The following is a 14,349-nucleotide window of genomic DNA, read 5'->3' on the forward strand; positions in this document are numbered from 1 at the left end:
TAGACAAGGAGTAAATGGAATTTAGAATTGCCTTTAGGTAAACTCCAAAGAGGTTTGATTTACACACACACACATGGATAAGCATACCTGGAAGACTAGAGAGGTAATTAATTTAACAAATAGTTGCTGAACACCTGCTATAAATTGCTATGTATGCGTGGGTGATGGTGAGGGGGTTCAGAATACTAATAAAGCACGACCTTTACTCTTCCCAATCGTGGAGTTGGATCTGTTCCCAGGCCCACATACGTCTTCCAAAGTACTAAATTTCTTGGCAGGAAGGAATCATGTACAGCCATCTTTATACTCTCCTCCCCGACGTATAACACAGTATGGAGTAGTGCCTGGTACATGGTCGCTCATGAGGACCAGGAAAAAAGTCTTCCAATGGGACACCTGGGCCCCTGGAAGCAGACTTTAAATTTATAACACTGGCTAAATGCACACTGCTTCTAGAGGAATAAATATTTTCTTTGACAAACGACCATCTAAAATTGATAGTAAAAAGTAAAGTAAAAAACCAAAAGAGCCAAGATCTTGTATAGGCACTGACCACTTAAAGCAAATTCTGTATTATACTCCAGAATTTCAAATTTCTTCTAAAGTTTTCTGTTGACCATTAAAAAGTAAACCTACTTATTGAAGTTTGGAAATGAAGATTTAAAATGCAATAAATCAGGGTGAACATAGCTTTTGTGGAGGATGTACTGTAAGATACTTGTATGTAATACTAAGCTTCCTGATCAGACCTCTAAACCTGTTGTCTACAGAAACCAAGTAACAGGTAAATTAACATTAGTCAGCATTGAGAAGTCATTTCAGTGGCTAGAAAGAAAGAATATTCAAGCCAAATGAAACTCAAAAAGATAATATTTTATTTTAAGAGTAGCTGATGCAATATTGAATCAGGTTTTCACAAATAAATATGACAGTGGCTATTTGGTTACATCTAATTGATGAATGCCCACTTATAGGAACTGTAGTCAATTTCTGAGAAGGCTAATGACTAGAAACTGTGAAGTAAAATTCTCCTGCTTCTCTTTCTGAAAAGGTATCGTGATAATTAAAAAAAAAATGCTTATCACTCAGGGGGGAAAACAACCTAGAATGCCCCAGATTTTTTTTTTTTAAGGAATGCACCTTTTTAGGACAAGTCTATAAAACATCTTTATTTATTTGTTACATATGGTGTTTAAATATAACTTTGCTTTCAAGCTTCAAACTTTTTTAAACCCCTGGTAAAATAAGACTTTTGGTTCACCTTAACAAAAACTGACCTAGGAAGAAACATTTTTAGCAAAATGTTATTATAAAATTCACTAGAAAATACTGTCCTCTTTTTGCCAAAATGTTACATAAAATCCTTATTAAAAATACACACATTACAAAAGAAAAATTATGAATATGCTATACATAGTGCTTTGATATGGACCAAGAGACCTGCATTCCGGGAAAATACAGTTAAGCACGCTAGATATTATGATGTCAACTTATAATAGTGCAAACCTGAATAAATCACATCCTGATATGGAAGGCATGCAAGTCATTTGCTGAGAATAGAACATAACGAAGCCAGGACAGGAAGCAATCACAACCACTATTTAAAAATGTTTTCCTTTTTATTACATTAATTTTTTTCAAAAATACTTTTCTTTACAATAGAACTCCTAGAAAATATTTACAACCTTCCTCTAATAAAATATAACAGCAGTTAAATATATTTGAAAATAAGATGGGTTTTTCCATAAAATATATCTGTTAACTTTTTATATACAAGCTTTCTCAAAGAGGTCTAAATTCACTAATGAAAAAACCATCTGATAGTAAACAGTAACCAAGTTGAAGACATTAACCATTAGGAAGAAAAGTTCTTTGGGGTGGGGGTTGGGTGGGGGGAAGCTAAAACACAACACACACATGCAGGCAGAATCATTTCAGAAAGAAAAAGTAAGTGCAATATTTTACTAGGAAGTCAATTCTTTAAGTTGATAGTCAAGAAATACTAATTCAGGAATTTGAACTGTCTCGTTAAGGAGGAGTTCTTTGGTTATTTCAAGTCAAAAATTCTTAAGCTATACTGCATGGAAAATTAAAAGTAAATTGTGCATTATATTTTTGCCATGGCAACTCAGTTTATTTTTATGTTTAAAACTGGAACATCTGGGCAAGTCTTCAAACACAAGGAATACATTTGCTTTATAAACATTTTTCTGGATGTTTGCTCCTTTGATAGGTCAGCTTCCATAGACTCAATGGCGGAACCATTCTAGACGCCCCCTGGGATACTGGTTAAGTGGAGGGAAGCAGTGACCAGGACAGATGATCAGCCAGTAACATGACAGTGCAATGATTCTGTCATCATTCTGCCACAAAGTTGATATGCACACTGCCCAGGCAGTTCTTAACTCAAAACTGCTTAGATAAAACACAGAATGGAATAACCTTTCTGAAATGGCAGCAAGTGAAACTTTTATTCTCTAAACAAAAGATGAAGGAAAACTCTTAAGACCTCTTCTCTGAAAACAGGATGAAAATGAAAAGAATCTCTGCATTTTTCTTCTGTCCATGGCTTTCCTGAGATTCAGAGACCACCGGCTGTGTGGGGCTGCCGTGGGCCATGCTGGCCCCCACGAGTGTGTGCTAAATGCTTCTGCAGAGTCAAACTTAAAAGATGCTCGGGTCCAACCCTCATAATTCCACTGATATTCTAATGTCAAGCTATTAATGTTCCAGCAGAGTGGCCTAGCACGACAGCCACACTTACATGGAGCTGGGAACCAGCCACCTGGGGTGGGATGAGGCCTCAAAACACCTGCTCTGAAGTCACACAGCATTAACACTGAAGGGGGAGCCGTGAGCAGGATCCTCTCTGTGCTGGGCCTGAGTCTCAGTCTGACTTTTGCCAGAAAAGTGGGATGGGTCAGTCTGATTCAGCTCAAAAGTCTGGGCTAAACGACATTTTTGAAGGATTACAGGTTTATTGCCTTCAAGTACAAACAGCAACCCTGCTGACAGGGACAGGAGGAGGCAGAGCAGAGTCATGTGGTTTGGAGAAGTCTAGAGGTGCTTTGGTAAGTGACTTGTAATGAATGCATTCGTTGTCTGAACGCTAACATTGTAGCTAAAGTGTACCTGACACCATTTTCGTTGGTCTTCGATGCTTTTTCTCTTGTATTTGCTATTATATGTGTTAGAAAACTCTCATGGCTAGTGTCAAGGTAAACTTCAGTCCAGCTGATGTGAATTACAGCAAAATCCAAGTGAATAAGGTTTCACAGTATTTCCAAGTGGCACAAAGTAATTTCAGAACTCCACTAACCATTAATGGTGTTGCAAGAAAGAATAGCCTCTTCTGATCTACCTTTTTGGGCAAAAGAACACGTCCTGGCATTCCAGGTACTTCAGCGTGAGCCCTTCAGCCACCCTAAACCGAAAGCAGTCCTCCTGGCAACTTCATCATTGGGGTGTTTGCCTCCAGATAGGTCTCTAGTCAGTTCACGCTGAAACACAGCTCTGCCACCCACTCCTCGGAGCTGACCAGTCCCCAGGGAACATGCAAGAGGAACATTGCTCTATTAACCAGGTTCTTGGTAAATCACTGCTGGGAGTGAAAGCCTAAAATTATACAGTACTCCATTCCTGCAAAAGAGTGACAGGCAACGCGGGGGAAACCTATTTTCACACTTGGTCAACCCCTCACATGACGTATGTGAAACACAAGATTAGCTTTGCCCCTGGAAAGCTACCCCTTAGCATCAAGTCTCCTGGCAAAGATGCCAAGCTCACTGCAAACTACAGAATGAGGTCAGAACAGAATAAAAATAACTCTTGGTGGGAAAAGATGGCCCAGGGCCCCCACACGAGAAGGCAGCCTGCTGCACACACACACTCACAGCGAGCTTTGGGATAAAAGGCAACCATGACGGCTGACTTCTGAAAGCAATGGAACATGGATGTCCGGTCATTCCCTGCTGGGGAGGATTTTGTGAGAATGTAGCCCAGATGAAACACCTCTTAAAGACCATTGTGCCAATTATTTATTCCCCCCAACCCCCACAAAAACAATTTTTCTTTAAATAAAAGGAACAGAAGAGGGATTTTTTTTTTCCTAAACCTGAATAAAACGACCACTTTTTAAACAGGTAGTTTAAAAGGGTTACAAAACAAGCAGGCAGTCCAGGTTTCCTGATTGGTGAAGACAGAGGCCATGGGTTTTCACTGTCTCTAAGTGACAAGCAGGGCTTTATAGTTCCGTGTCACCCTGAAGCAAAACTGAATCTTGATCATCCAAGAGAAGATCAGTGTCCACGACTTCGGCCTCTTCCATGACGCCTCCTAACTGCTGGACAACGTCGTCATCGAGGATGTCCACATCCTTGATGGGTTTGATCAGACCCAGCTGGTCCAGGGGCAGCAGCCCCTGCGCCCCCACCGGCCCCGTAGTCCTCTCGATCGTGGCTGCCATCTCAGCCGCAAAAGCTGCTTTCTGAGCCTTTTGCCTCTGCTGTTCCTCCTGCTGCCTGTGAGTTTTCATGTGTGCATTTCGGCTTTTGATCTTGAAGAAGACCCTAAAAATAAAGAATAGGAAGCATGTAAAATTTAGAAGGAGATCCGAATCCTTGTAAATCTGGGTATCCTGCAGGGAATGTGGGTGTGCAGCCCCTAGGACCTTCTCCTCCTATGACCTGTCACCTCTCTTTCCTCCTCTCCAAGCGTTACAAGGAAAGGGCATGGGGACAGGCACACACTGATGGGGTGGCAGGCTTCCTTCCTGTGGTGATGGAGGAGGAATTCCCAGAGGCCCTGCTGTCCATCTGGGGTTGGAGCACACGCCCTTTCTCCCTGTCACTAGCCAAGCTCGCCGCACTGGGGAATCCCCGCATCACGCTAATGAGCTCTGACAGGTCACATCACAACCTAACCCATGATCCCCCTCTGGCTTCTGGCCCTGTTCTTCCACAGCTAAATTCTTACGCACTTATTTATTTATTTGCCTTTCTCCACATGTTCTAACACAGCCAAATTCCTGAAGGATCTGCCCACACACTTGGTGGGTCTCCTCCAGCCTCTCCAATCGGACCACTGTACCCGCCACTTGGGCCCAACTGCCCTTCTCAAGGTCACCAGTAACTGTGTGGCCAATGGCCTCTCTTTTGTCTCTGTTGTACTTGACTTCTGAGCTGCATCTACCACTCCTTTTCATGTAAGACCCCTCCTTATTGGCCAGCATATCATCATAATTTCCTACTGTTGGCTTTAGAATAAAATAAGTTCTCAGCTGGGGGTGACCTGGCCTCCCAGGAACATTTGGCAATGTCTGGAGACAGTTTTGGTTGTCACAACTGTGGTGGGGGCAGTGATACTTCTGGTGTCTAGTGCATAGAGCCCAGGGACACTGCTACACATGCTACAATGCAGAGGACAGCCCTCCTTCCCCAAACCAAGAATCATCAGACCCAAAATGTCAACAGCGCTGAGGCTGAGAAACACTGGGACAAAAGGACCTAGTATTTCTGGGGTTAATCCTCTAGACCTGGGGTCTACGAACTATGGTCAGTGGGCCAAATCGAACCTATTTTTGTAAATAAAACTTTACCAGCACACACCCATATCTATTTACGTATTGTTTACGGCTGCTTTTGTACTGCAGTGGCAAAACTGAGCAGGTGTGACAGAGACGGTATGGCTCAAAAAGCCTAAAACATTTACTATCTGGATGTTTCTCAGAAAAAGGTTCCCCAGGTTTGAGACTGTCTATTTATAGAGAGGGTCTGGCAGAAATATTCTATATTCATTCCTGAGCCGGTTAAAGGAAAAAAAAAACAACTCCAATTTCCAAGGCTGGAGTTGAACTGGGTTGAAAAGCCACAATTCCAATTGGACATACTGAAAGCTTAAATGTGATGAACATAAATTCAGCAGCTAAAAGAGGCATTCTGTGAATATTTGCCTAATATTGTTCTCAGTCTGAAAAACCACAGGAAACATTTCTATCTTCTATGAAATCTTAACTGGACGTCAGGTAGAAAAGTTTCCAAGCAACATTAAAAATAAGACAGACAATGACAACAACATTTAATATTAACAGATGCCACCGACAGCCAGAAAGCATGAAATACTGATTTGTCTGTTAAACCATCCTTTGTCTCCACCTGGTGGAATACAGAGTTGTAGCCTCTTTGTGCCCAATTACTAGAAGGTGCCGGCTCCTCTCAGGGGAGGCTGGCAAGACCCTGATGCCCCCACACTTCCACTCCGGGACAAACAGTTGGGGGATAACTGCGTAGTCAGCTCAGGGTGGGTCCATTATTACTTCAAGCAAATAAGCCTCGTGTTCAATGCGGGGGTCCGTGTCTTCGTGGTTCACTCAGTGTTTGGTGGTGGTGACGTGAAGATGACATCACGTCCGGGCTCTCGAGGACAGCAGAGCATGGAGGAGCCAGCACCTAGACCCATCTCTGCCATCCCTGCGCTTCAGAGGGGAGGAGATGGCGAGTTCCAGCTCACTTCAGCGGGTGCCACCGAGCTGAGTTAGGGCGACTCACAGAGAGCACAGCACAGAGGCTAAGGTAACAAGGCTGGGCCAACCTGCACTGTTTGAGTCCCCACTTGGCCACTTTCTGTGCCTCAGTTTCCCCTGTAAAAAGAAGCTACTAAAAGTACCTGCCTCATAGGGCTATTTAAAAGAGTTAATTACTCAAAACATGTGCCATGGGTTGAATGTCACATATTGGAAATGGAAACTTAATCCTCAGTGCAACAGTGTTGGCAGGTGGGGCCCAACGGGAGGTGTTTCGGTCACGAGGGCTCCGCCTCATGAATGGATCAATACCAATTATAAAAGGGCTGGAGGCCGAGAGTTCAGTCTCTTACTCTCTCTGCCCTTCCACCATGGGATGACACAGCAAGGCCCCTGCCAGATGCAGGTCCCTCGACCCTGAACTTCCCAGCCTCCAGAGCTGTAAGAAATGAATTTCTTTTCTTTTTAAATGATCCAGTCTGTGGTATTGTTATAGCAACACAAAATTGACTAAGACAACATGTAAAAAATCCTTTAAAAGAGTGCCAGGCACATGTGAGTCCCTGACACATGGCAGTTACTATTAATACTAAGGTACCTGCTCTATTCCATTAGGATAGGATAGCAGAGGTCCCACTTGGCCTCGCTTACAACCAGGGGTGTTTTCACAGTAGAGTTCAGCAGCTACCTGGTTGGCATCTGTCCAGATAACACTCCTCTCCATGTTCGAGGCATTGGGAATTATGGGAAGAGAATGACAGTGTGATACTCGTCGAGTCAGGCAGACTCGCTGAGAAGTAAACTGGAATTCTCTACTGGATGCTGTGGGAGGGAATCAGCATCTCACCATCGACGGTATTTTCTACCTAAAGTAAATAAAGCGTGGAGCAGTGCTCAGGAGCCCAGGCTCTGCATTTGGACAAAGCCAGGTTCAAATCTCAGTTCTTCTCTGTCCTGGAGGTGTGACCTCAGGCAAGGCATTTTATCTAACTTTAAACATTTATTTGTGAAACAAGGCTAAAAACAGTACGTGCATTACACAGCTTCTGTGTAAGGATTAAATGACTTCATGCACATAAAGTATATAACACAATAAGTACTCAGTAAATGTTAGCTGTTATCATTACTACCTCCTGTCACCTTTCCCCTTTGGTTGTTTAAAATTATACCTAAAGAGGCAGGATGACAAATAGGTTTTATCTCGTGTGTCAGCTCTCATCAATTGGCTGTGCCAGCTTCGAGCATTACAATGAAAAGATTTGCGGCCCTGTCTTCATGTGATAGCAGAGTGTGGTGATTGATTAGTGATGTCTGCCCTGGGCAGAGAAGTGAGCAGTAGTGGTAGGGGACCATGTATGAGCCATCTCTGCTATAGAGAGTTCCCGATTAGGTGTTCTAGAGCCATTCTCAAATCATTCCGCAGGGATGCAAAGAGAGTGACACTAATGAATATGGCTTAGGTGTGAAGGGAAGAAGTGGGAATCAGTGTCCCACCCACCATTTCTGGAAATGAGTGAAGTTCTGTCACTAGAGGTTCTCTCTCTGAAGATGTCCATCCTTAGCAGGCTCTAAGACGTCAGAATGGCCTTGTTCTGAGCCAGAGACGAGGTCCACCATACAGATCCCAAGGATGAGTAAGAGTTTTGAGAGTCTAGGACTCTAGGTTCTCTTTCTGGCTGAAGAAACCTCAGACCACCCGGGCCTGGTCCTCACGGAGCAATTATCCATCACAAACTTAGATCTAGTCCCTGGTCCCATTGCACCTACTTGCCACACTCCTTGCAGGGGAAGATGGTGGTGGGGTCCGTTTCGCCGCTGGTGGTGCTGTGAGAGGGCGAGCTCTTCACTGAGCAGTACCCGCTCTGGGCCCCGCCGGGCTTCTGCTTCCCAGAGGGGATGGCACCTCGGGATTTGGTCACCTGGTTGGTGCCCCCGTGGATGCGGGCGTGGCCGTTCAGTGCCTGTCGGGAGCTGAACACCTGGGGAAGAAAGGGAGTGACATGACATCTACAGTCCTGAAAAGGAAATTAGGGTTATTAGTTACTCAGTGGTAAACATGTGATATTTGAAACACTGTCTAACAATCGGCACAAGGGCTTTGTACAAGTAAATTTTGGGCATATCCCATGAAAGTAAGGATCAAACACCACAACCACAATTGCTGTGCCAATAGAAACCTCATCATGGTCATAACCAGAAGGCAAGAGGCAGTGTGGCACAGTATAAAGGACAAAGCTGCCATCTAGAAGTTAAGAGATGGGGGTCTAGGTCTACCTTGTTGGAACTAATAGGGAAGCCGTTAGGCCAGTTCCCTTCTGTACACTTTATTATTTTTTTCATCTGTAAAATGAGGGGGTTGGACCAACTTTCAAACTTTTTTTAAGTCAGAAATTACTTCCCTCCCTCCCTTCTTCCTAATTTTCTTCCTCCCTCCCTCCCTTTCTCCTTCTTTCTTTTTTAACAAATCAGGTCTTACTCAAAAGCTCGAGCTCAACTTGAAAGCAGAGGTGCTCTGGGTGCAATGGAGACAGCACCCCAGAACCCAGTCTGTTTGCTGAGCCCTATCTACCACCAGGAAGCCCTAGCACCCCAAGAACAGTTTGAAAGACATTGATTTGGAACTCAGACATAGTCTATACATTATACATAGCCTCAATCAGTAGTCCATCATTGAAGTGATGTTTAAGACCCCCAAATTTTAATACAGAATGATAAAAGAGGAAGGACCTGGACAGTATTTTGAAGCTTGCCATAAAGCAGGGCTTCTCAACCTCAGCATTACTTCCATTTTGGGCTGAATAATTCTTTGTTGTGGGTGCCTGTGTTGTACCGTGCTGAGCAGGATCTCTGGCCTCTACCTACCAGATGGCAGTAGTGCTTCTCAGTAGTGACGAAAATGCGTCCAGACATTGCCAAAAATTCTTGGGGGAACACATCATGCCCAGTTCAGAACCACTGCTATAAAGGGATGTAATCCACACCCCTGAATCCCAAGAGCCCCAACTTCCAGCTTATTAAACTCATTGGACTGAGCACCCGCTGGGCTGTCCAGCTGCAGTGGTTGCTCTGTGTTAAGTTCACGGGCTCTGTTTATTGTCTTACACAGAAAATAATCTATCACCAATTTAGAAACCAAAGCCTCCAACATTAGGCAAGGAATAAAACCAGCATGCTTTTTCCCCTGTGATTTTTAAAAAGTCATTAAAAAAATCTCTACCTTGCTGAGCATTTCTGGTGGGGAAAAGTAAAAAAATGACTTCCCACTTGGTAAACAATTTCCTGTATACCAAAGCTATGAGTTGAGGAAGCATCCAATTTCTGAACAAATTCACAAAGAAATACTGTCATTTAAAGTCACATCTTAGTCATTCCTGATCCAAAGTGCTCCATACAAAATGGCAGTGATGGAGTGAAGAGGCCAGTTCATTAAACATCAAAGACGGAAACAAGCTAGCAATTCTGTTCTCTCCAAAGCTAATGCAAAATGGATATTACATATATATATTTTTTTCTCTTTTACTTTTCCATTTTTTTATTAAATGTGAATCAAGTGAATTTCTGTTTTAGGATCTAAATATTTTAAAGACTGTTGCTTTCTCCATCTAAGTGACAGACTCAATAAGCAGCCTTCAATACACTCTGGAAAACAGTACCGTCCTACATCAAGTTCAAGTGAAGACAAGACTCTAAACTGAGGAAAACGGGACTTCTTGTGAAAGGAGCAACATTCTCATTTTGGGGGTAATACATCTAGAACTTGCCTATGTAGATGTGCCTGGTTTTAAGAAATCTGATTTGGGAAAGTTCCCCAATTCAGATTAGTGGGGGACCAGTGGGGCATTAAGCATCCAAAGTAAACAACCTTTAAAGCTATCCTTGAAAATACACATGGGGCTTTAGACTAGGCCAGGACAGATTCTGTAAGGCCTTTCTCTAGTGTTAAGAATGATCAAATGGTCAACTTGTTTTATTTTAGCTAAACGATGCTTCTAAAGTACTTGAAAAGTACTAGGCTAAGTAATTACAGAGACTCTCTTTCAGCCTGTTTACATGATTAATTCTTAGTAAATCTTTCTTCTCCCACAGAGTATAAAGAAACTTTAACTAAATCTTTGTAACAACTTTTTCAAATTTCGAATTAGTGACATTTGAATTAGTAACACTTTATGAAATATGAAATGCAAAACCTTCCAGACAGGTAAAACTGCAGGCGGTAGGAGCAAGCAATTATGTCATAAAAAGATGATTTTTGTCTGCCGACTCCCCTAGTGAATTTTTATTTTATTTATTTATTTTTTGAGACAGAGTCTCACTTTGTTGCCCTGGCTAGAGTGAGTTTTGTGGTATCAGCCTAGCTCACAGCAACCTCAAACTCCTGGGCTCAAGCAATCCTTCTGCCTCAGCCTCCCCAGTAGCTGGGACTACAGGCATGTGCCACCATGCCCGGCTAATTTTTTCTATATATTTTTATTTGTCCAGCTAATTTCTTTCTATTTTTAGCAGAGACAGGGTCTCGCTTTTGCTCAGGCTGGTCTCAAACTCCTGAGCTCAAACGATCCACCCGCCGCCTTGGCCTCCCAGAGTGCTAAAATTACAGGCGTGAAGCCACTGCGTCTGGCCCCTAGTGCATTTTTAAATGTACACTGACAGGCACAAGCCTGTGTGACACAGCCCAGGCGGGTGCAGAGGTCCCAGTCCAGACTAGAGGCCAACACTCGCTGCAGAGCTCAGAATGACACACTTCCTGCGGGCAGGGGCCTTCTTTGTGTCCTCCAATATGCAGCTCTGTACTTGACACCGAACACACACCCTATAAATACCTGTTGGCCAAATGAGTCAGGCGGCAACGGCAACCTGAGTGCGCCCTGCCACACTTCCACTGCCGAAAGCGAGCTCTTTCCAAAATGCATCATCTCTTAAAGCCAGGCACAGCTGTAAGGCCCTCACTTGTCCCAGACCCCCAGATGACACAGAGACACTTACAGCCCCACAGTTGGGCATTTCACAGATGAAGGAGCCTGAGGGCTGGCCGAGGGCCTGCAGGGGGGGCCCCTCTGTGGGAGCCAGGACAGGGACTGGCGGCGGCTCCGGGGACTTCGGCACCTCACTCTCCTCTTCTTTTGTGGATTTCCTATCTTCTTCCAGGTCCTCCTCTTCCTCCTCTAACTCTTCTTCTTCTTCACTTGTCTAGTAGTAAGGTAATAAAAGCAAGAGGGGGAAACCCCCAAACAGCATTGTTAGTGACAAACAACTCACAGACCAGAAGAGGAGAGAGGGGCTGGCTGCTGGGCTGTGTCGCTTTCTTTCTGCGTGCTGAACTGCCAACAGAGGCCCTGGGCACAATCTCTAAAAGGTTGGTATCTGGACGCTTGGAGTTTTGAGGTCAAGGAAGTCAGTCCCCCTGCCCCACTTTGGGTCCCCTTGTCACTTAGATAAACATACGCTGAGGCGGAGGAGAGCTTTCTGTACGTAGAGATCCCCCTTGTTCAAGACCGTGAGATCCTGAAAATGACTAAAACTCTGCCCCCTCGCAGCAGTGAGGAGGGATTCGAGCTTTAACAGTACTGGGGAACCCCCAGGGAGAGACTGCAGACCAATCATAGTCGCTTTTTAGGCTTTATGATGCACGGCCACGCAAGACACCTGACCTGACCCACGGTGCGTGGAGAACACGTGGCACATGGGACGCTTCTGCTCTGGGCTCGTCACAAAATAGAATGAAAGGAAGGAAAATGGAAGGGGAGATTCCCTTTTATTTCTCATGAGCTTTCTTCTTTTGTCTCTGACCATGGGCTTGGAAAAGGCAGTGTATTCAAGGTTTCTATTCATTCATTTTCTCGTACCTTTGGGGCATTATATGAAAAAGAATAAGAGAAACATTTTCTATGAATAATTATCCCTTCTGCTTCTATGTCCCCTCTCCCACATCCGATCAGCAGCCACATGAGAATTAAGCAGAAGGTCCCTGCCCTCCTGCAGGTTAACAGTGACAGAATCGGCAGTTACGGCAGCAGCGTGGAGTGGGTGCCCTGGTGTGCTGGGACGGACGGGCGGCCCAGGAGGCCCTCACGCTGCCTCTCACTGAACTAACTACTGTATTCTGCACTCTCCGTCCTTCCCAGAGGAGGGGTAAAGGGTGTTGGCTCCTGCAGGCCCAGAAAGGGCTGAGGACCAGAGAAAGGGAATTCAGTGTTCTATCAGTCTCATTTCAGCTTGTACTACAGTTTACAAAGTGTTTTCACATTTACTATGTCACCAAACAGGCTGTAAATAGTCCTCCCACTTTATAAACGAGGGAAGAAAAGGCATGTGCAGCTGTCTCTGACCTGACAGGGCATCTGTCTCTGACAGGCTCTCTTTGCACACCCACCACTTCAAGCACGTGGGCTCCAGGCCGCCTCACCCCTCATGTGATGTCAGTCTAGGGCAGCCTGTGATTCCTAGAAGCCAGAAGCCAGGATTTCCAAGGAGAATAAAGATTTCTGATAGTAGCGGTACTCTGGGATACAGAAGCCACGCGCTTTCCCTCTGCAGTTTGGATGTGGGGCGTGTGTGTGTGCAAGAAACACAATGGCAGTGAGAACGAGGCACGTGGCATGCCCTCTGCTGTTTCAGGACTGTCCACAGTTAACATCACGCAGACGCATATTCAAGATGACATATGAACAGGATGTATTTAAGAAATGGCCCCAGTTGCCAGTAGGTTAAATAGGATTAATTAGTAATGATTACATTTGCTGGAAGACCTCAATGAACACTGACGTAGGCCTCACGCATCTGCTAGAGCAGTTTATGATATAAGCTGCAGGCCTCTTACGAGCACAGCACGTACAGGCTGATTTCACGTAGACGGTCTCATTCCTGTAGGACTCCACCATCTTTCAGCCCCAGAGTTTCAGGCAAAACCATGTTATGTCCAACTCCGAGGGTTTGCCCCATTCCTTTATATTAATAGAACAGGGACACTGTGGTCTCGATCATTAAGCAGACCATGGCCTACAATTTGGCATTTAAAATAAATTACACAGTAACTCTTAATAAGAATGGCATTTGTTTCATGGCCCATGTTATAATTATAATTTTTTCGCAATGCCATTATTGAGCTTATATATTCTTAGAAGAAATACTCCACATAGCCACAACATCATAGATTAAATTATACTGTACTGTCATTATGTATGTCTCAGGAATTAGACAGGCTTTATTTCAACTGGTAATCTACAAATCACACAATGATTTATCAAGCAGCCATATGGCTCACCAAAGTGACTAAGAGATACAAAGATAGGAGGCCAATAATCTTAACCTGCAGAACTCTGTATCAACAAGTTGGCCATTTTATGATGTATTGTGAAATGAAACATTGAGTAATATTCCAAAATTAGTAGAAGGTGGGCAAATACAGGGTAGAGAGGAGGTTATGAATTTAACATCATTCTCAAAACCTTGAATGTCTACAGTAACAGCTCCTTGAGGAGGATATTTTTATTTCTCAGGCATGCAAATGGAATTCATATTATGAGAAATTGGCAAGTTAGAATAGAAACACTAAACAACCCAAATTTGCTCAAAGATATGGATTTGAGTGTCACTAACGATAATGATGATGACAATGTACTGAATGCCTGCTATGAATCAGACACACACACACACACACACACACACACACACACACACACACGTGTGCACGTGCACACACACAAATTTCTAGTTCTCACAACAACACTGTACAATTTTTTTTTTTAAACAACTGAGGAAATTGGTCAGAGAAGTAATTTTCTTGTCACATAGTTAGTAAAGAAGCTGAACTGAGGTTCAAAATCTGGCCT

General features: G+C 43.9%; 1 protein-coding gene across 5 annotated transcripts in view; it reads right to left on the reverse strand.

The window, feature by feature from the left end:
* Window positions 1-1,600: 1,600 nt before the first annotated feature.
* Window positions 1,601-14,349, reverse strand: part of TRERF1 (transcriptional regulating factor 1) — a 197,358-nt gene continuing 184,609 nt past the window's right edge. For 3 of the 5 annotated variants that reach the window (XM_045541945.1, XM_045541943.1, XM_045541944.1), the window contains exons 15-17: window positions 11,504-11,707; window positions 8,288-8,535; window positions 1,601-4,568 (exon numbers count right to left, since the gene is read on the reverse strand). In XM_045541945.1, coding sequence (XP_045397901.1) covers window positions 4,244-4,568; window positions 8,288-8,535; window positions 11,504-11,707 — 777 coding nt within the window. In that variant the 3' untranslated portion in view covers window positions 1,601-4,243. The remainder of the gene's footprint in view (window positions 4,569-8,287; window positions 8,536-11,503; window positions 11,708-14,349) is intronic. The other 2 variants (XM_045541946.1, XM_045541947.1) reach the window with 1 other exon arrangement.

Source organism: Lemur catta, chromosome 2, assembly GCF_020740605.2.
Source record: "Lemur catta isolate mLemCat1 chromosome 2, mLemCat1.pri, whole genome shotgun sequence".
Classification (NCBI taxonomy): Eukaryota; Metazoa; Chordata; class Mammalia; order Primates; family Lemuridae; genus Lemur; species Lemur catta.